General features: G+C 38.8%; 1 protein-coding gene across 1 annotated transcript in view; it reads left to right on the top strand.

Annotated features, from left to right (window-relative positions):
* Positions 1-22,545, top strand: part of ctnnd2a (catenin (cadherin-associated protein), delta 2a) — a 264,157-nt gene that overhangs the window by 79,540 nt on the left and 162,072 nt on the right. Inside the window, exon 3 of the mRNA XM_030756885.1 lies at positions 9,292-9,404. Within this exon, the coding sequence (XP_030612745.1) occupies positions 9,292-9,404 (113 nt within the window). The remainder of the gene's footprint in view (positions 1-9,291; positions 9,405-22,545) is intronic.

The raw sequence follows: 22,545 nt of genomic DNA, 5'->3' as shown, positions 1-22,545 counted from the left end.
CTAAGATGATGAGTCACAAAATTCAGATGGGAATAAGCGGCTCCAATAATTGGTGTCCACACCAGACACAATATATGTTCAGTTCAGTGTTTCCAGACACCACTTACTTTCCACCCAAAATAGAAAACAGGCAACACACAAACCCCTCAACATTACTGCACTAACAACAAAAGTACTTGTGAAGTGTGAAGAATTTGAGAATGAATTTTTGATATGGCACCGCACTTCATGTCATTTTTACTCTTTGTAATCTTGCTTTATCCAAAAAGTAAGATTTAGCCTGTTTCCAGTGGAGGAGCTTCAGCACTTATTGTCATTGAGCCTTTCATCAACATTCCCTGTCCTTGTGGGACATTATGCCTCTTTTCCAAAGAGCTCAACTGTGAACATTGGAGAAACGAGATGGCAATTTAGTTTTGGAGACTGGTGATTATTGGGTGTACAGAAGCTGTCCTGTTTAGAGTAGGGTGTGATTTGAAATCAAATGCGTAGACCAAAATTATTCAGATGTGGAGATTGTTCTTATTTGTCAGACTCAGACTAATTACCTTGGGTGGGTAGTATACTGTACATTTTGTTAATTCCTGGGATTCAGTTCTTACAGAGGTCTCAGAATTATGTGTTCACAGGATTTCCGTGTACTGATCATGTATCACATTCATTGTATAATCTTTGGTTTTAGTTTTGTAATTTCAGTATGAAGACATTTTAGATCCTTTAGTCATTATTATTATTATTAGATCTTAATTAGATAATTAGATCTTTAGAAATGTAAAAGAAAAAAAAGAAAAAAGATGGGTTTTCATTGTTTATTTTTAAAAGCATTCAGCTATTGGTTTTAACTCCCCCAATTTCTTGCTACTATTATTATTAATACGATTATTATTATTATATTTAATATGTTGTTGTTGTAGGAATGCTACCTTTAATTGTGTATATTTGTCTTTCAGGGAACTGCTTCGTGTTATCAGTACTCGTGCGCCGTCTAATGCATTACTGTTATACACATAATCACAGAGCACCCCTGAGGTATTGCTGCTAATGTGAATTAAATTTTGTTAGAAGCAGGCTGATACAGAAAAGGCCAGTCATCAATGTGTTAGGAAGAATGTAGTGTCCCCAGTGTACACCAAAGATGAATCATGTGTTATGGAAAAAGAATAGGTGTTAATGAGCAAAGTCAATGCAGAATGAAGCCAGACTGAGCTGTTTTTTTTTTTTTTTTTTTTTTTTGCCTGGATGTTTTCACCTGTGTTTACGCCTAAAGGTATTGTAACGTTCCGTTATGTCACCCAAGCACCAGGCAGAGGTTTCGTTACTAACACCATTTAATCAGGCCGGACACACACAGAACAGCTCTCGCCGGATACAGCCAACTCTAACTCACACAAGAAAAAAAAAGAGACCTCCCTCCCAAGAGCGACCCCCCACATCTCCTTCCGGTTCAACCCCAAAACAACCTAACTTAAAGAGAACAATAACTGTGACACACATTTAGCAATAACGTCCATCATGGATCATTACAGTATGTACATACCTACATAGAGGCACAAACGCATCAACACAGTATCTCTGAGGATCCCACAGTGACTGTTTTTGCATATATTCCTAAAACTATTATCTTTATATAATAATTTGTTTTTATTATAGGCATTTCTTTGGGAAATAAAATAAAAATAAACTGTAAAATTATTACTGCCCATTAGTATTTATTTTCATTTGGGCTGTATTTGTCTAGTTTTCGACAATTTTCTGTGCTTAAAAGGAGCTATTTACAAAAGTGAAATTACTATGATTTTTTTCATTTAAACTCCGAGTAACATTGTAGCAGTGTTACCTGATTATTTGGTTAGAAAAGTGTGATCACAACGTATTGTGTTAAAACAGTGGGAAAAAACCACTGAAAATACCCTCCACACTCCAGAGAATAGGAGTTATTTTTACAGAAAATCCTGTCAGTTCACACAAAAGTAGTTCTCTCTCTCTCACTCTCACACACACACAGAGACACACACACACACACACACACACAGAGTATGCCCCATAACAGGTAATAGTAAACACTTTTGTAAGGACATACAATACCCATATTTTTGGAGAAAGAGTCATTAACATGAGTGGGCCATTCCAGTAATCTGTTTCTCTGCCTTCACTCTTTTTTTCTTTGCGGACACATTAGTGGGAGTGGGTCAGGTATCTCTCCTGTGGCTATTATCAGATATTGTTTATCAGCAGAGATCTTTGAGACCCCTCTGTCTGTCTTCTTTCCTCTCCTGCAGTCCTTGCTTCCTTGTTGCTTCTCTTTTCTTGACTTGCACACTTACACTCATTAAAGTGACAAGCAGAGAAATGAATCTCAGCTAAAACTGAGCCAAATGTAGGCTGCCTGAATCACAAGTTTACGTAGCCTAGGTTTGGTTTAGAGAGGAGGAACAAGGCTGATTTTGACTGTGGGGGGAATTTTAATGTGTATAGGAGTGACAGAGAAGAGGAGCGTGACCTTTTACAAACTCCCATTCAGCCTTTCCCCTTTTCCTTCATTCCACTCAGCTCATCTGAGTTTTTCACAGCTCTTTGCTGATTGAAGAAGGGGAGTAAAAGAACAAGGGAGAGATGGAGAGTTACTTCTCAACTAGAAGGTCATATCTCTATTTAATTGCCTTTTGTCTCCTATCCAAAAACAGCACTGTTAATATCTGGCCACAGGCCACTTATAGTGATTGGGTCTTATTTCTAGGGAAGATTTTTCTGTCCTGGTCACTTATTCTCAATACACTCTGAAAAGAAGTTAAGGGCTTAAAAAAGGGGGTTTTAAAAGATTAAAAGTTGGGCTTTAAAAGATTTTGCTTCTTATTGGTTGTTTTTCTTCTCCTCTCTGTAGTTTTTAGTATTTTTTATTTTTTTTAAATGCTTGCTCACAGAGTTGCTGTTTGATAATGTGACTACACCCATATGGGGGATGTTCTTTTCTCTCACCCTTCCCCACAGAGAGGTCAGACACGTCTGCACGGTGCCTCTAGACGTGGAAGGGCTTCAGGTCTTGGATTTTATATGAACATGTGCATGCATGTACTGTACACAGGTGCATATCTGTGTGTGCATGAATTTGAATGTTCAGTTCACATATGCTACATATAATTTGAGTAATTAATACTGGATGAGGGATGTCAGAATCCACCATGTTTGTACTGGTCTGTTTCCTCCACTATTTCTCCTTTGGAAAATTCAAATCCGTTAGTTTGCTAGTGTGCAGGAATCAATTTGCATTAATTCTCTCGTGAAATGTTCTTGAAAACAAAGAAAATAAAGGCAGAAGTGAGGTCAAGTAAATGTTGCTCAATAAGAAACTTGAAAATTTGGTCTTTACCTCCAGGTGGTGCTAAATTGTTTTCTCTATCTGATCTTGACTTTGGCACCCGAGGGGCACAGCAAAAAATTGTCAGAGCACAGCATTGGGAAAAAAAAAACAAACAAACCTCAAAATAGTTCCAAGAAAGATGTTTTTCAGTGACCCTGCAGTTCTTTGAGAAAAACTTATTTGAAGTAAAAGTGCAGTGGCTGCCGCTGTTCAACCAGTTACAGGGTAAGTCTGAACAAGCACCTGCAAAAAAAGTACATGTATATTCAGATCATATAAATAATAAGATAAAAAAGGAAAATTCTGCTGCTTACTGGATGTTAGTGATAAACACTGCACTGAAAAAAACACTATTCACACACAGTATGCATGCTTTAATATACAGTGGGAGAATAAATGAAGACACAGGCACGTCTGTGAGAGTAGTTCAGGTATGTGAAAGGGCAGGAGCTGTATGTAGGAGGAGCCAGGGCCTAATTCATAATGTCGAAGGTGTGGAGGGGTTTGTACAGTTACCATAGAGACCTTTGTGGCTGACTGCAGCTGCTGCTTTCTGTCGCCTCTTTGTTCTTGAGGGGGATGCGATGGCACACACAGGTTTACCTTTGCAGAAAATGCTCAGCTTACTCATACTGTTGTTATATGCTTGAATCATTAAATCATAATGTCCTTTCCCTCTATCTGTAGTTATGTCTATCTGCTTGAATTTACTGCGCTTCATGATATCTTTTGGAGGATGAGTAAGATTTTATTGAGTCGAACTTGGAGATGTGCTGCTCTAAAAACATAATTGGACAAAATAAATTCTTTATATTTTTACAGGGACTGTCTGATATTAAGTTACTGAACAGTTTTAAGGGTTAAGAGTTATTCCAGCAATGTCAGAATTGTGGTTTTGTTTTTCAGGAGCTTTGTTGTTTAAGAATTCACTGCTGTTCACAACAAAAGGCTGAACAACTACAATTAAAATAAAATATAACAAGCATGGGAAAAGTCTCCAAATCACATAAGTAAATATTTTGTGTGTAAAAAAAAAAAAATTTAATTGAATCAATTTTTTTCTTTACAAGTTAAATATTTCCTGTCACCGGCTCCAGCACAAGCCTCACACACCCCTCTGTGCTCTTAATGATTGGAAAGGTGTTCTTTTTAACCCCCCCCCCTTTTTTTTTTAAATGAAAACATACCTTCATTCATCATGTCCAAAATGTTCAACTTTAACTTTATCAAGGTTTCATCAATCTGTAGTATTCCTGAGCTCATCTTCATCATGATCATTCCTGTTAGCTTACAGCTTTTAATTACACAAACACTTTGCTGTCTTTGTTTATGTCCTTTTCCTGGATTGTGGGCCTCAATTATTTTAATTTGTAGAAAGGTAAGGAGTTACTTTGAAGGGGCTTTCCCAACAATAAGCTCAGTTCATCCTATACATTATCTATTATATAGCAATTCAAAGTAACAGAAATTTTGACTAGGGTTGCCCAAGTTTTTGCACTAATGTAGCAAGAGGTTTTTAAACCCTAGCTGACCAGCTTTCCTTTTAATTGCCAGTGTCTTATTGCCAAGGGCTTTACCACTGCTGCCATAAGAGTCATAGACTATATAAAAGAAAGGCATTCTGCTGATAATTGTAGCTGATTTTTTTCAGCATGAACTCCTAAATGCTTAAAGAAGGATCCTGTACACTCTTTACTCTCTTGTAGTTCTCACTAATAAGAATACATAATGACTTGTGCTTAAATTAGTCAGTTGAGCTCACTCATCTGGTAAATGTGAAACTCTTTGTAACTATAGCATGCCAGCTTTATTTGTAAAGCAGTTTAAAACAACCACAATAGACCAAAGTGCTGTAGAAAAAAAAGACAAAATAAAGAACAACATACCAATTAACACAAGGCATTAAAGACACATGAAATTAAAATGAAATAAATAAAAGACATAGAACATGAAAGGAACGGCAACCACACAATAAAACAAATAAAATAAAGATGAAATAAATAAAATGCAGTAAGGTTGTTAGAACAGTTTCCTCCTCAATGGTGTCATTAATCACGACATGTCAATAACATACCAGTTCTTAAGGCAGAGCGATCTGAATGAATCAAAGCTCCAACCAAGGATTTTGTATAATTTAAGTGTAACATGTCTAACAGGTTTTCCTTTGGTTTTAGCATTCAGACATTACCATGTTACCTCAGAAGGTGTTTAAGATGTGTTACCATTGAGGCATTATAGATCATCAATTAGCATAACGCTGCCTTAGGTGCAGGGATTTGCATTTTTGCACCTTGAGGATTTAAACAAGTTGCAGCTGTGGCAAACGAGTTGACAGAGCAGCGTCTGTGGAGAGCAGAACAGAGTGGAGCTCTGAAGCGAGGCACCTTGCTGTAAAACAAAGCTGTAAATTGGGATTACGGGCCCAGAGGGTTTAATAGACCGTGGTCAAATTCCCAGCATTACCTTACTTTGCAAATCACAGAGGTGGCAGAAACTGCTGCTTTATTGTTGAATTCTGCAAAATTTGACTTGTTGCAGAAAGAAGAGCAAAAATTACTAGGTCGTTGCTGATTTAAACTAAAGCAAAGAGTGGAGGTGAGTGAGGGCACTGAGAGGAATTTGAGTGGGAAGAAGGTAGCTGTGAGTGAATTAACAATTTGGACATTTCTATGGCAGAATGGGTCTTGGTTTCAGAACTGTTACATCACCTAATAAAGTCACTAAATATTTGCAAACGCCTTCTAGGCTGTATGTATTCATCATTGAATACTGTGTTCAGATTCAGCACCACCCCTGATGAGTACCGGTATTTGTAACTATAGCTGGAGTAAATTATCTAAAGGTGTGATACACATCCCTTTGTATTCTTCAGAAGTATGTGTTTTAGTACTTGTAAATAACTTTATCTGAACAGTGTTGGGGTTGTTACTCAGAAAATAAATAAGTAAATCAAAGGAATATATGGCATATTACTTCCTACTTTTTAAAAAGTAAAGCATTGGACTACTTTACGTGCTGGAGAAAGTAATTTCTTACACTACTCATTACTTTACTTTTGCATAATCTGTAACTGAGATGCATTCTCACATACTTGCCAGTTAATGATACAAACTTTAAGCTACAGTTTCACAAGCGGACACAAACCCCTATGCCAATGAGGACACACAAACGTCTTTAAGTGTTTAAGTATTAATACAAAGCTGAAAGCAAAAAAACTAAAGAGCACCTCATAGCGACTGCCACAGTGATTCTACTGGAAATGTGTCTGTTTGCTGTTATTTGGCACTATATAAATAAAATTGAACTGAAACTGAATTGAAATGGAGGCAACAGGATAAGAATAGGATGAGGGTCCTTTATTGTCATTCTTACTTCTATAACAGTGAAATTCATAAAGTGCAATTCTCAGTACGGACAATAAATAGAAAACAGAAACAAACGACAAAAAACAAAAAATACAAACATCACACCACACAGCCGCAGAGTGCAAGAGTACAGAGTACAATGCTACAAGCCTGACTCACTGTTTTTGTTACCTGTTGAAGATCAGGCTCTGGCTGCTTGGCAGGGGTCAGCTCACACTCAGCTTTAACATTGCACTTAACATCAATTTGTGTTAGCATGCTGCCTATGGGGGTGCTTTGAAAGAAGGGTTTTAGCAGCAGTGGATAGTTGTTTCATGCGTGCAGCTTGCACTATAGTTTCACATCTTGTGTTTCCATGCAATAAATAAATATATATATATATATATATATATATATATATATATATATATATATTAGTCCGCATCTCCACTCCTCAAAGGTTGTAGAGTGCTCAACCGTTTTTCTCACCTCAGCCGATTACACAGTTGTAGAGCATGTTTGCTGGTAAAAAGGTACGTTTGATGGTGTTTGATTGCTCATTGTGCATATCATTGAAGAATCTTTGTCAGGCAAGCAAGAACATAACTGTAACTCTAATGTTATCACAGAATTTCATACAGTAATGCATGACTTCACTGAAAAATGTAATGTGATGGCTTTGTAAGCCTTTACGCCAACACAGGGAGACATATGCCATTTCTAGTAATTCCAAAATTAGATCAGTGTGTTTTTAGACATCAAGACAGGGAAACACAGAGTCAGCTGTTACTGGTTGTATTCATGGTAAAAGGGAGTAAGGGAGAGAGGGACATAAATAGCATTGTGTTGAGGGTGGAGACTTGCGATAGTGACTGGAGATCAATTCATTCGGAGCAGACAGATGACAGTTAGTGGACCTTATTTGATACTGAGCTGTCCAGCATCTGTCTGTAGCCCGTCAGTTGTCCGTCAACTTTCTGCTATATTCTCTACTCCATGGTCATATTATATATTTGAAATATTCTTTCAAATTCAAATCTTCTTTGGGTAATGCTCTACAAAATAGGGGAGATGGATTTTTGATTTTCATTTTTTTTAAGAATTTTTGAAATTTTTCAGAAATACTGAACATTGATATTTACCTTTAATCCCTACTCCTCCCTTATTCCTAGCCCGACTCTTGTTATGAGTCTTAAATGTGCAACGCTCTACAAAATCCATAAAACATATGTTTTTAAAATTTGTTCTTATTTTCTTTTCTTATTTATTTATTTATTTTTACCAATTTTTGACATTTTGAAGATAGTCACTGAAGTTAAACATTGTTTACTTCTCCCTTATTTATTGGCAGAATCTTTTGAAACTTGCTACAAGTAAACATTGGGAAAATCTATAAAAAAAAATGCTGCAAATTAATTTCTGATTTTTCACTTTTTTACAATTTAAATTTTCAAGCAGTGCTGTTGATTGATTTTAACTTCAGGTGCTACTCCATTATTTTGCGGGAATTCTTCTGAAACTTGGTACGAGTGTTCATTAGGCAAAGGTCTACAGAATGTTTCTGATAGATTTTCAATTTTTGACTAATTATTTTTGTTTTAGAAATTTTCAACATTTGTAAAACCAAAAAAAAAACCCCAAAAAACTATCAGCTCAATAATGGTTGTCCCACAACCATTGGATATATATGTACTGCATTCATAGTGGGGTGGTGTCCACTACACTTATTTGAATGTAACACACGCACACAAACACATGCTGGTAGATACAGATTGGTTTGAAATACTATTTATCTGGCTCATAGCCAGATGACTGACTGGAACTTCAATAGTAAATGAATCAGCACACACACGCATACACAAACAGGATTTGATTAAGTGTGATACATAATCAGCACAAGTAGTTACCAACACCGATCGCTGGCTTGAAATCCTGACAGAAACTGAAAAGTCTACAGTAACTGTTACACCAGAACCACTAAAAAGTAGGAGAAAGCTTGTTTTCAATGGGACTGTGATTGCATGAGAGGAAACTTAATTTTTATGAAAAGTTATCATGACTGAAGTTGTTTTGCAGTCAGGGTTTGTGATGCATTTTTTTGTATTAAGTACAAACATTTTAAAATATGAATACCTAAAATCTATTTAAAATTACAGAATTCCACCAGTAGATTTTTTTTTTTTTCTCAATAAATGATATTAACCATCTAACCTGCCAAATAGGAACACAACTTATTTGGGAGTGAGTAATACATTTAATTAATTCCACAAATATCTTCACATTTGCGACCCTCAAGCACCACACAGTTGCTAGGATTGAAAAGCTTCTTTGCTCACATATTTAGAACGCTTTCAACACAACACTCTGCCCACACATTGCTTAACACATTTTCTCATGTCAGTCAAGTTTGATGGCACAATTATTTTCACTTTTTAATAGCTGTCTTTCAGTCATAAGCTGTTTCCATGACCTAAAATACCCGATTTATTCTGCAGACCCTGAGTGCTCGTTCTTTCTTTCTTGCTTGTTCTCTTTCATTCTCTCTCATGTTCTGAGTAACATGCAATTTCTTTTTATCTCTTCCATCAGGAGCTTCAGTTTGAACGTCTGACCAGGGAACTTGAGGCTGAGCGTCAGATTGTTGCCACCCAGCTGGAGAGATGCAAGCTGGGATCAGAGGCAGGCAGCATGAGCAGCATTAGGTAACAAGAAAATGTATATGTGTGTGTGTGTGTCTGTGTATTTCATCATTATATACACCCATCCATTTTCTTCCGCTTATCCAGTGCCATAGGGTACACACACCCTAGTCAGGTCTCCAGTCTGCCACAGGGCTAACACAGCGAGACAGACAACCATTTGAACTCACATTCATACTTATGGGCAATTTAGAATCATCAGTTAGCCTAACCCCACTAACTGCATGTCTTTGGACTGTGGGAGGAAGCCAGATTACCCGGAAAGAACCCATGCAGACATGATGAGAACTGCACAGAAAGGCTGCAGCCAGATGGTGGATTCCAACCCAGGACCTTCTTGTGAGGCAGTAGTGCTAACCACCATGCTGCCAGTCATCATATACCTTCACTTTACAAATGAATGCACTACAGTGTACACATTAAGGATGTTGTCTTCTCTGCCCTGTGAAATAATGTTACTAGAAAAGGACAGTGTTCCTCCGACTGTGGAGTGCATTTGTCAGCTGATTAGATTGGGACGTCACTTGAAGGCAAAATCATACACGGAGAATCTGTCGCACAGAAATACACCCAGTGAGTATGGGCTAAACAGTAAATGGACTGGTTCTTATATAGCACTTTTCTCAAAGCGCTTTATACAGCACTTTTTTCTGCATCCAAGTGCTTTCCATCTAGCATTCACACTCCGATGAATGCATCGGAGACAAACTCTGGGTTCAGTATCTTGCCACAGGATACTTTGGGACGCAGACTGGAGCAGTCAGGGATCGAACCACCAACCTTCTCAATAAGTCGATGACCTGCTGTACATTATCTCCTGAGCTACAGCCACCACAATAACACTTCATAATAACACACTGTAACACACAGTTGTGCAGACTTTTACATGATGTACATACTGTGACAACAACAATTCAGCCTCATTTAGTTCACACACACATACACATCCTACAGCCGGCACATCAAGGATGTTATCTGCATGGGTGCACTGAGGGATGTTACTGGGAAAGGACAGTGTTCATCAGTGTTTGACATCACAAATACTTTCACACAGCACTTTGCAACATTGCAGAAGGTATGAGAATACACACCTTTGCCCACACATTTACATGGGCACAAAACCTCATCTTGACACTGTTTACACTTCCTGGAATGCTTTTTGTTATAATATTAATCAGTATATTAGTCCCAGCCCCCAAACTCATTAAAATAGTACCTCAATTATGCATGTAGGTCTGACCTTTGTGCTAATTCTTTTTAGATAAAGGGAAAAGAGAGCGCTTAACATAAAGAGCGAATAAAGACCAAGGAGGGGTGGATCAAGGAGCCAAGATGTATATGACTACCGTGCTAATATTGCATTTTTCTGCTTAATATCTTTCTTCTAACTGAATGAGCATCTTTTTTAAATTCTGTATCACACAGGCTTTTCCCTTTTGAAAAGAAACTCCTGAGTAAAAGTAAAAATCAGTGGAAAGTTAATGAAAATTATTAGTTTTAATGTGGGTTCTGGATTTGTGTGTGCCTCTTTAGGTGTATTTTGTTGTGTTTGGATGAATTTTGCTGTCATGTCAAAGAGTCAGGTTCATATTACATTCAGCATCCGTCTAACTCCCTCAGGCAGCTGGTTGCATAAGTACACAAACCCGAGGGCTGAAGACAAACTGTGTACTAAAAAAAGAAGACACTTTTGAACTTTCACTTGAGCTGAGACTCAGCTAGAACTTTTTTGTGGGTAAATTCAGAGGCTTCCTTTCTAGGGTTGTGTTTGAATTTCTTTACTTGTAAATATAACTCGATAGTCTCTCGAAAATGACCCGAGTGGCAACATGAGAATAAGAATAAAATTGAGATATTTAACTTTTACGTTGGAGCGACACAGTGGTGCAGTGGTTAGCTCTGTCACCTCACAGCACCAGAGTGACGAGAGGGTTCAAACCTTCCGCTTGCATGTTCTTCCTGTGCTTCCCTAGGTTCTCTGTGGGCCTCTTCTCACAGCCCAAAGGTATGCGTCTGCCACTGTGTATTAAGGCCTGTGGTAGACTGAGTCTTTCCAAGGTGTACCCCGCCTCTCGAGGCTCCGGCCCCCCTGAAACCCTTTAGATGACTGGTTAAAGAAATGGGTGAGATGGTGCTTTTATATTGCATAGCTTAGCCAGATGGTACAAACACATACACGTATTAATATTTGATGCTTTACATTAATTTAAAACTTCAGCTCATATTTTAAACTTCTCTGCTCTTGTTACTATTGATGCTATGATTTGTTTGGATTACTAATTCAGAGTCAACCCATTAAGTTAAAAAATCTACCCCAATTATTCATCATTACATGTGATTTCAGACAGGTCAGTCAATATTTTTAGTGAGGCAGGGAAGCAAGGAGCCAAGTGGATGGTTTTCTAGATATATGCAAATATTTTTCAGATAGTTACTACTTTTGAAACATTTTTATCTCTTGACTGAAACCAGTGTGTGCCCCGTCACTTTCACAGATATGCTTGTATACGTTTTATTTGCTGGAGTCTTCGAGCTCTAAACATATGTCAAACTTCAGCAATAATCCTACTCCCTGCAACATTTACTCTGGTGTTATCTGAACTTGTATTTCTGTTTGGTACATTTATGCCTATAAATGCATGTGTCCGGGCCAGCAATAGTCTGTCTGCTGTCATCTCACAGTTATGTCATGGTTATCACATCAGATATCGGGGATTGACTTAGCTAGTTTTTGTGTTTTGAGAGCTCACTATATCCCAGTGAGTCCACAGCCATCTGTATGCATGCTCAAATGTGTCAGTGCATATCACATCAGACCTGTGATGTGCACCCCCCTTTAGAACTCATGCATGCACACAAACACATGAGACGGCACACCTCTGAGTCTGACCATTTTTGTGTTTTCTGTCACGTTAAATGACGTTTTGTTTTATGCAGATTCCAAAAGAGCCAGTTTCTTTCGGTGCAAGCCTAAGTATAGATATTAGTCTTTGCAGTATAACTGTGAACAATCAGAGAAAGTGTGATGCTATGTAAAGAGACAACTATAACCTTTCCCATGGTCTTCAACATTACCACTTATTTTCTCTTCCTTCATCAGTGTCTCAGTGACAGGCAGCTGCTAAATATAGAGTCCAGGTGTTATTGTAATGAAGCAAAGTATTAAAAAAGAAACAGGTGAGAGAGTTGATTGGGAAGACATGTGGAGTTTGTATTAAATGTGTTTTCTTGTTATCCTTCCAAATTTTAAATTACTCTAATTCTGATGACGGGGCATAAAGCTACAGCTGTCATATTCCCTCAGCAGTTACTCTGTAAGAAATATGCTGGGGTGAAAGTGAACTTAAGATTGCATATTCTATAGAGTTGTGTGTGTTTGTTTACATTATTATACCAAATGTGTGGGTTTTTGTATCCCAACTGTTTGTGGGTTTGTGTTGCACATGCTTGGAGCAAATGCTGTGTTTGTGTTTGCGTGTCTGTGTGTATTCTTGGCAGCTGCTGCGAGCCTGCGTGTCCTTAGCTGTGTTCCGCTCGATAAAGCAATTCAGGCATCTCCACGGACTCCTCCTCAGAGCTGAGGACCCTAAAAAAAAATGCCTGACTGTGGTGCAGAAACCCAGGGCAATACTGACTAACATCTGTTCACACTGTGAACTGTTGGCATGCAACACAACACTTTACAGGAAGGAAGCATTCACTGGCACACACACACACCCACGTGAACACGTAGACTCCAGACAGCATGCCGGAACTAATTTATCATTTTTCTAACATTAGTGGTAAGTGGCAGCCAGTGGGAAGCATTTGCTCCTGCTGTTTTTTTTCTGTCTGACTGGCTGTGCAGCTCAAACCTTCAGTGCCCTTTTAAAAGCATATCTCTGAATTACTGCTTAATGTATTTCAATTAACATCTATTTGTTTTTAACCAAATGGAGATACATGCTGATAGATCACCAAATGATGTAAAGTTAAGGATAGAAAATCAAGGGATCTGTCATAGCCTATGCTTTGGCTATAACAGGAATGTCCCACACTTGGGCGAGGCAAGCAAGCGGGGCTCGTCGGCGAGCACCTGATAATCTGGCCTTTACTGATGAGAACCTGCTGGGTTCAGCCCAAAGGGGGTTACATGAGTCCACCTCCCACAGAGTCAGAGTATTTGGCCTTCTTGGAGTCGTGAGGGTGATGCTCTGGTATGTGCCTCATCTGGGCTTTGTATGTGCTATTTTGCACAACAGAAGGGCATAAAACTGATGTATATTAAGCACATGAGTAGATGTAGGTAAATAAGGTGGTATCACTCATTTGTGAAATATTCTTCTACTACTCTGATGGGGTTTTTAATGATCGCAATGGGCAACAACAGTGAAACCTAGATGGGTGTGACTGAGAGGAGTAGCCTCTCTGACCTGAATATTAGTCTCCATAAAGAATGAACAACACGTTCAAGCCTAAACATGTTCAGAAGTGGGTTTTACACTAGGAGACCCCATGGTTGATTGATTTTGTAATCATGTTGTGAGATTTACTACTATACACCTCAGACACCTGGGTAAATAGAGGACCTGAGCTGACAGGTGATCACCACCTGCTGGTGAGTTGTATAACCTGGTAAGATGGATAGCACACAGACCCAGTGTACTCAAGTATATAGTGAGGAGGCTCCAGGGGGCCTGGACAGTGTTGCATCCCAACACTGTCTAGGTGCCTCTGGCAGGGCACTTGAGGTGAGACATGTTTTGCACGTCCGTTGCTGTGTGCAGATGAAGCCATGAAGTTGTTGGTGCCTCTTGCTGCTGAAAAACATTTTATTACAACTGACTGCTGTTCAAACCTTTGTGCTGGTATCTAAGAGCTTATATCAGAATTGCCTTTTTCTTCTGTCTTCATTCATAAAGCTCATAAAGCTGAAGTTGTATTGGAAATGCACACGATGTTTTTGATGTGCCTTGCCAGTATTCTTGAAACTCCCTCACCATACGGTAGTGAAATGTACAATTCGTTAACATAAATGTTCTCCATCACATGCCTGCTTTGGCGTGACCTTGCTGGGCATTCTGGAAGACATTATTGGTTCATTAAAGCACTGCCCCCATAAACTGTTGAGGAAATAATGTGAAGCTGGCTACTAAGCTAATCGTGACCTGGGGCAGTGGATTATCAAGGCCATAAATGAGATGTCACGTAGGTTTATGGATTCACTGGCTAAATTGAATTATTTAGTTGTGATGTTTGAACTCGCCACAAGCAAAAATAACACCAGCTTGATGCCTTGTAGCTAGTATTATGGAGCATATGCATATGATATCATAAATGAAAGACTGTGACTTTTCAAGGCATGCTTAAGCAAACTAATACGCAGTGCAAAACAAAAGAATAGTGACATTTTTTGTAAAGCCATGTCGTTAGAGGAAGAGGAATTAGAATGAAAAAGTCTGCAGTAATTTACCAATTAGTTTAAAGCAGAAAGGTCATCTCAGCTAACAGGAATCAAAGCTGAAAGAGGCAGCCACTCGGTTGGTATGCGGATGACAGGGGAAGTTGAGCGAAACAAATGTGACCTCTAAATGAGTCCTCTACTGTGCTTAATGGAATTGTTAGCATTTAGTGAAGAGATATGAAACCATCACTACTGGAGGCAGGGGAGCACAATCCCAACTGAGGGAGAGGAAGCGAAAAAGGAAGGAAAGGGGAGAGGGGGAAATGGCTAATAAATTTAGTTGTTTTTTTTTGACACATTTAGAAATTCTTAAAATAAATGCTTTGGAAGTTTATATATTGTCAATTCTGTGCAATAAAAGTGAACACACCTGTGATCACTGAAGCAAAACTGAGTGCATCTGTGATTTCCAATCAGCCAAATGATCAGGCTTTCTCAGTCCTTTACCTATAGGCCATGTATATTTGCACATCTGGATCATTGCATGGGAAATTTCCACAATTTCCAGAGGAACTGAGTCTGACTGGGAGACTTAACAAAGATGGAAAAATATAGGGTAATATTTCAGACCAGCTACAAATAAGCCAAATCACAGTTGCAGCAGTAATCAGGAGGTAGATGAGCTACTGTATAGCGCCACTATTCAGAGCCACAACGTCCATGCTCCTAAAATGACTCTGTGAGCTGAAATATGTGAATAATAGACTGTAATAGCACATCTAAAAATAATATTGCTGCTGCATGTATTCAGATGTTTAAAAGCTTGCTGCTTCTTGTGGAAGGATAATATACCCAACATAGTTAACATTTTAAACTAATGCAGAGAGAGAGAGAGTGTGAGTGGTGACGTGTGTGTGTGTGTGTGTGTGTGTGTGTGTGTGTGTGAATGGGAGGGAGTGTGAGGTGTAAAGTTCATGTCCTGAGGCACTAACAGCTTTCTGATTGTGTTGTTCAGACTTACACATCTGCCCAAAGACCCGGCGGGTAGGTCAGAGAAAGGTAACGTCAGAGTGTCCAACAGAGCGCATGCGTGTTTGTGCACGTGTGTGAGAGACATAGGCAGAAAGAGGAATAGACGGAGAGAAATTGAACAAAAGCAATGAGTCATCACACATACTTGCCCTACTGCGCATTGGTGCCCGATGCCAGAGCCCATATAGGACTATTTATTCTAATCAAGCTGTGACATTTAGTTCCACACCAGCAGGGACCAGCTTCTCTCTTTCTGCTACACATCCACACATATACACACTTTCTCACTCTGTGCCCAAGACTTTTCTCAGGGGTAAACACACTTACTAGACTATAAAGTTGTCCTACCCTCAGGAGCAGACATTCACACAGTTTGGGCTTAGTTTTCACACACTTTAGAGTTGATCACAGGAACTAATAGACCCCAGACACATGGGAAGTGCTAGAAACATTTTGAAAAAATAAAAAGCCTTTTTTTTTTTTTTTTTTTTTTTTGCTGCTGAATTATGTCTGTCCTTTTCTCTTCTTTTCTCTTCTCTCCTCTTCTAACCACACAAAATTAAACATAAGTAAGGTTTTATTTTTATATATATTTATAATATAAAAAATACAAGGTTTTTCAAAATAGAAGGTCCACATCCACACATAACTGTAATGTAAAAGAAACTGGTTCAACCCAGTGCTGCTGCCAGTATATAACACTGGGGTGTAGCATTAAAACAAAAGGTTTATTGCTGTAGCTGTATGGTATTTTGTCAAGCAACGTTTGAAAGGAGCTCTGTCAGAAACCTGAGAGTGTGTGCCAAACTTTGTCCAGGTTTAATAATACAGCAGGAAAAAAACAAACAAACAAGCAAACAAACTAGAGACTCATTTGAGATGAGACAGACCGGCACACAATCAATCACTGGCAATCATCCTACAATGCCTGTTGGTTAGATTTCTGTCACACTTTATCCCGACTTGCGCAGGCATCATGCAAATGTGAAAAATGATAACCTAACTGGATCAGTACTGGCCATCACCATATTGGATTCATGGAGCCAGAAGCAGCCACATTTACACAAGAAGCTGGAGTGATAATTTATCAGCTAATGCTAGAAAGCTTGGTTAGGAAGATGCAGTCATGGAAACTTAACAAACTCTGCAACACAGCAGCAGATTTCTTTGGTTGTTAGTACAATTAGTATATTTAAATAAATGTTCCAAAAGACCCAAGCACTGCAAACATTGTAAAGAAGTCTAGTTTGACTTAAAATTAGGGGGTTTATTAGATATAAAGAACAAAAATGTTTATTTTTTTATAAACAGGTCATAAACATGTTTACTGAAAAATGGGCATTGTAACATGAGAGCAATTGGGCTCTTGCTTTTGAAGCCCGTTCATGAACTGTAGTTTTTGGCGCCACTGAGTTTTCTTGATTTTTCAGCCTCAGATTGTACAGCCTCAAGGCGTGTTGGGAAATGGCTGGCTTCCTCTTTGTCTCTGCCGTCTGTTTTTGTCCACTTTCCAGGCAATGCACAGTAAATCTCAAATGAACTATTTACAAACAGGATGGAACAAGCGCTGCTGTTTTGCACTGAAGATTATCCAGGGAACATCCTTTTTCAACACAACATTTTTACTTTGGTTTGTTCTTAATTTTATTTTCTTACTTTTTATCCTTGCATGTCGTCTTCCTTGTGTGCTGTTTTGGCTGAGCGTTTGGAGATTCACTTGATCTTGCACACAGTCAGACCTTTAGATCTACACGTTTTAGCACTCTTGAGGCCCTCTCGTCCCTCATCTAGGATGGACCGTATTCCTTTTAGGAGTGGCCAAGTCAGCAATCTTGTACATCCTTAAAAAGAAGGAATGCAATGGCCAGCTCAACAAAACCAAAAGATCAGCGAAGATGATGAAAGTGGAGGGTCATAAAATTTTCTTCTAGTTTAAGAAAAACCCTTCACAATAGACGAGTCAAGAATGCTCGAAAGAGTGAAAGGGGCGGCTCATGATCCAAAGCATACAATATCATATGTCAAACATGGAGGCAATGTTATGCCATGGGCATGTGAGGGTGCCAATGGAAGAAGGTCGCTGGCCTCTTTGTTGCTATTTCATAAAATCAATCAAAGGTTATACAATACAGAACTTTCAAGGGCTTCAGGAAAGTATTTTTATTTATACGCTCATTACCAAGAATTAATGCAGTGGCATGAAGGCGAACAGTGTGTGGCACCGCTGAGGTGTTAGTGAAGCCCAGGTTGCTTTGATAGTGATTTCAGCTAGTCTGTATTTTTGGGTCGAGTGCTTCTCATCTTGCTCTTGATAATGCCCCGTAGATTCTCTATGTAGATTCTCAGATTGGCGATTAGCCATTGGTAGTAGTTTTGGCATTTTTGGGCAGGTGTGACGTCTTGCCAATAAAAAAAAGTCAGTATCTCCATAATGCTTGCTGGGAAATGGAAGAATAACATGCTCTAAAACCTCTTGGTAGAGAACGCCGTTGACTTTGGGCTTGAGAAAACAGTGGATCAGCCACCGACATCATCAGATGACATGGCACCTCAGCACATCCACGGGCTGTGAAAATTTGACACTGGACTTCAAAGACCTTGGATTCTGTTCCACTCCACTCTTCCTCCAGACTCTAGGACCATGATAAATGAAATGCAAATTTTACTTTCATTTGAAAGGAGGACTTTGGTCCACAGACTAAGAGTCCAATTTTTTTCCCTCCTTATTCCAGATAAGATACTTCTGACATCTCTGGCTCAGGAATTCAACATTCATAGCCCCTTTCATGAAAACCTCTGTGCGTGGTAGCTCTTGGTCAACTGACAGCCTCAGTTCACACACTACACTCTTGTGAAGCTCTCCCAAGTTCTCGAATCATCTTTTTTTGACAATCCTCTCACGGCTGCAGTCATCCTTATTGCCTGTGCATCATTTCCTACCACACTCTTCTCTTCTGGACAACTTTCCATTAATATGCTTCAGATTTTGATCCATCATACAGTACCATCTAGAAAGTGTGTGATTGGCAACAACTACCTTTTCAGCATGACAATGATCCTAAATATACTGATAATGCAGTAAAAGCATACCTGGATAGAAAAACACACACCGGAACAGTATCAGTTATAGATTGGCCTCCCCCCACAGACCAAACCTCAACATTATTGAAACAGTCTTGATAGAGAATGGAACAAAAGGCAGCCAATATCCAAAGAAGAGCTTTGAATGTCCTTCATGAAGCCTGGAGAACTATTCCTGAAGGCTACAGTACTTAAAGAAATTGCAAGAGCATTCAGTTTTGAAGAATAAAGATGGTCATACCAAATACTGACTTTGATTTTGAAATTGTACAAACTCTGATGTTGCCTTATGTACTGTATTTTTATGTATAGTTGGACAAGTTTCAATAAATCACTGCACCTGTTTCCATTTTCCTAGCAGAATATAAAGAAATGAGGGGTGGCGTAAGACACTTGCTCACTACTATATATACATGCAAACATGTATGTGTATATATGTGTGTGTGTGCGTGCATGCGCATGTGTGTCTCTGTTATGAATATATATATATTGCATTTGGTCAGTGTATTCCCATCATTTTTTTAACATAACCACCGTGTCATTTGAAATCTCCAGACACATAGTAGGTCCACTCAGAGGCTGCTTCTTTTTAATGTTGGATTTAATTTATTGAATGGGGTCTATCATGTTTGGACAGCTTTTATACTTCATCCTGTGGTTATCATTTTCATGGTCTCTTTTTGTCCCTGACCACCCTCCTGTTTTTGCCAGGGCTAAAATACTATCCAATTACATTCGTTTATCTCACTATACCCCACTCTCTAGTCCTCTGTTGGGTGATAATAGAGGGATCCATCACACCATTAGCTGCAGGCGGTTTTATAAGCTCAGCAAAATGCCGCGTAGAGAGAACTCAAATTATAGGCTGCTGCATTATACCTTAAAATACGCTTTGTGTTTGGGCTTGTGTGTGTATGTGTGTGTCTGCATGAGTGATGATGATACTGCAAGTCATGCTCCCTGCTAATGACTGATGATGCATTTCCAAGAGCAGAAGAGAAAAATGGTGGCAGGTGGCGACATCTCTCACAGTGCTGTCACCCCCGCTGTCTATCTTTCTGTCGGCCTCTCTCTGTGTTATTTCAGCTCTCCCTCATCTATCTGTGTTTGCTTCTAAATAACATCTTGGCTTTTGCACAGAAGGGAGAAACCGTGCCTTTGGTTTTTTGTGTCTCTTTATAACATCTTGCATTCTAAAATCCAGGTGAGCTGCTTTTTAAATGAGAATTTGTTTTAGTTGAAGCAATTGAGGCACAAAAAAAATATTGGAGAGTAGTTGTTTCATTGATGTTAATGATTTTAAAAATGTAGTTTTATTTTAACAAACTCAAAGAAGCCACACTCAGATGAAGAACTGCACTCTGGGATTTAAGATTAGGTAGTGAGTGCTGCTCACGGACACTTAAGTGTACAGCAAATGTATACAAAGTATAAGAGAAGGTTCAATCTGGCCTGGTTGAACAGAAGCCACTGACTGCCCCTGCCGCTCGTAAACCCAGTAGTTTAAAAAACTGAGCAGGTAAAACATGAAACCATATAAGGTAATACTTGTCTGTGGCTGTTTCATGTTTTTAGTCTTTGATGATTTTTTTTTTTTTTTTGTAGGTTCTTTCCTGTTTCAACTTTTGCCTTCTCTGTATTAGTTTAGGATGCACAATATCTATATTTTACAACTATTAGGGTAGCTATCTGCAATGGACTGTCAAGCATTACCATGCCTCTAGCCCTATACCAATGACCCTGAATTAGATAAGTGGGCGGACGGACGGATGGATGGAGTCATTTTTAAAAAATTTTGTCAGATAGCTTATCTATTTTATTCTTGTACTGGCAAAACATATCTTGCAGAAAATTTGTCATTTTGTTTTTGTTTAATTTTTTAGTTTTTAAAATTTTGAGCTGTGCTGATACTTTTGATCTCATTAACTAATAACCTGAAGTACCTGAAGTAACTCATTAGACTTCAGCTGATGTTTTAGGTCTTGCAAGGCAGGTAAACTCCTATTAGTAACGATTAGCTTGATAAAATCTCTGACAAATCAAATCTTGTGGTGACACTGAGTATACTTGGACTAGTCTAAACAGCTAACTGAGGATCTGAAAACATAAGGTTAATTGGTGCCTACAAAACAGCAATGGCTATAAAAAGACATCAAAGTAGTTTCTGCTTGGAATAATCACTGTGTGAAATGTCACTTTGAAAGGGAAAACTGGAAGTCATGACAAGATCTAATAGACCAAGAAAAAGAAAATTATCAGATACTGTACTGTACTGGTTGTAACGGAACTGCATAAAACTATACAGCCCACGTACTTAGCCACATTTCCTATACATGTAGCCATCAAAAGAAGATGTTACCAGCGATCTCATCGCAGTAGTCTATGCCTGAAATATTTCAAACAGCTGGATGAGCCAGATTCATTTTGGAAACAAAATGCCAGTAAAGCGATAACTAAGTAAAGCAGCTTCAAGCAAACTAGAACTTTTGAAATTGACTTCATTTGAAATGTGTGGGTAGAATCGTGAACATGCGGTGCTCGCAAGACACACTTAAAATGTCTCAGTGATCTTCAGAAGAGAAGAGTGGGTGAAAAATCTTAAAACAACAATAGAAAGACTCTTAGCTGCACATTTTTTTTTTCTTTCCCCAGCAGTGTTGTTATAAGGTACTGACTTATGAGAATTACCTTTTATTCATTCATTCATTTAAATGAAATAGAATGAATGAAATAGAAAGGAGGTACATGACATTACCATTTGACAGATAATGGAGTTAAAGAAAATTAGACCAAAACCAAACAAGCCAAATGCCTGCCTGCTGGGGAGAAGAGAGATAATGTTAGCTCCCAAGGATTTTTAAACAATTAGCCAAATGCCAACAAGTGTGATTCCTCTCAGGACCCGCCTCTCACACCCTGCCCACCTTCTACACAAAGCCAGACAGAGGAAGGACAGCGTGGGCAGAGTCATTACAGAAGTTAAACTTTGTAAGTCTGCTGAAGGCCCTGTATTTATTTCTTCTGACTTTTTTGAACTGTCTGTAACGTCAAAATGCACATAACAGATGTCTGCATTTATTATTTTATTTATCTAACCTTAACGACAGATTTGCCTCAGTGAAGCTTCTCTGGGTGTCCATCTTTCCCTGCGACATCCTGTCAGTTCAAGTTTAAGAATCAAGTGGGATCCCAACTTGTTTCTTGTCAGTATTTTCATATCATTTCTCTTTAACTCTAAAATTGATACGGTTAGGACAAATAATGGCCTTCTGCTGTTTGCTGTTCTATTTGTTATGTATACTTGTTTCTGAAGGAGTCAGCAGTTGGTGACTTCATGTCAGCTGCAAGGAGACAGAGGCCTGTAGGGCCAACAGCAGCGGTTTGTGTGTGTGAGTGTGTACCCGTGTGCACGTATGTGTCCTCATGGTGAGGGGAATCGGGGGTGTTTGGTTCATTAAACATGCAAATGCATGCTTATCTTCCCTCAACACCAGATAGTGGAGAGAATAGATAAGAACCAACCAAACCATGCCAAAGAGGCAGACAGAGAGAGAGAGAGAGGGGAAAACAGTGTGTTATGAAAAGAGTGAAACATTGAGACAAAACACAGAGAAATGAAGGAGGAAGCGCACAGGAGGACAATAGAGG

Source organism: Archocentrus centrarchus, chromosome 20 (assembly GCF_007364275.1).
Source record: "Archocentrus centrarchus isolate MPI-CPG fArcCen1 chromosome 20, fArcCen1, whole genome shotgun sequence".
Lineage (NCBI taxonomy): Eukaryota > Metazoa > Chordata > Actinopteri > Cichliformes > Cichlidae > Archocentrus > Archocentrus centrarchus.
This window is presented reverse-complemented; position numbering and strand designations above follow the sequence as displayed.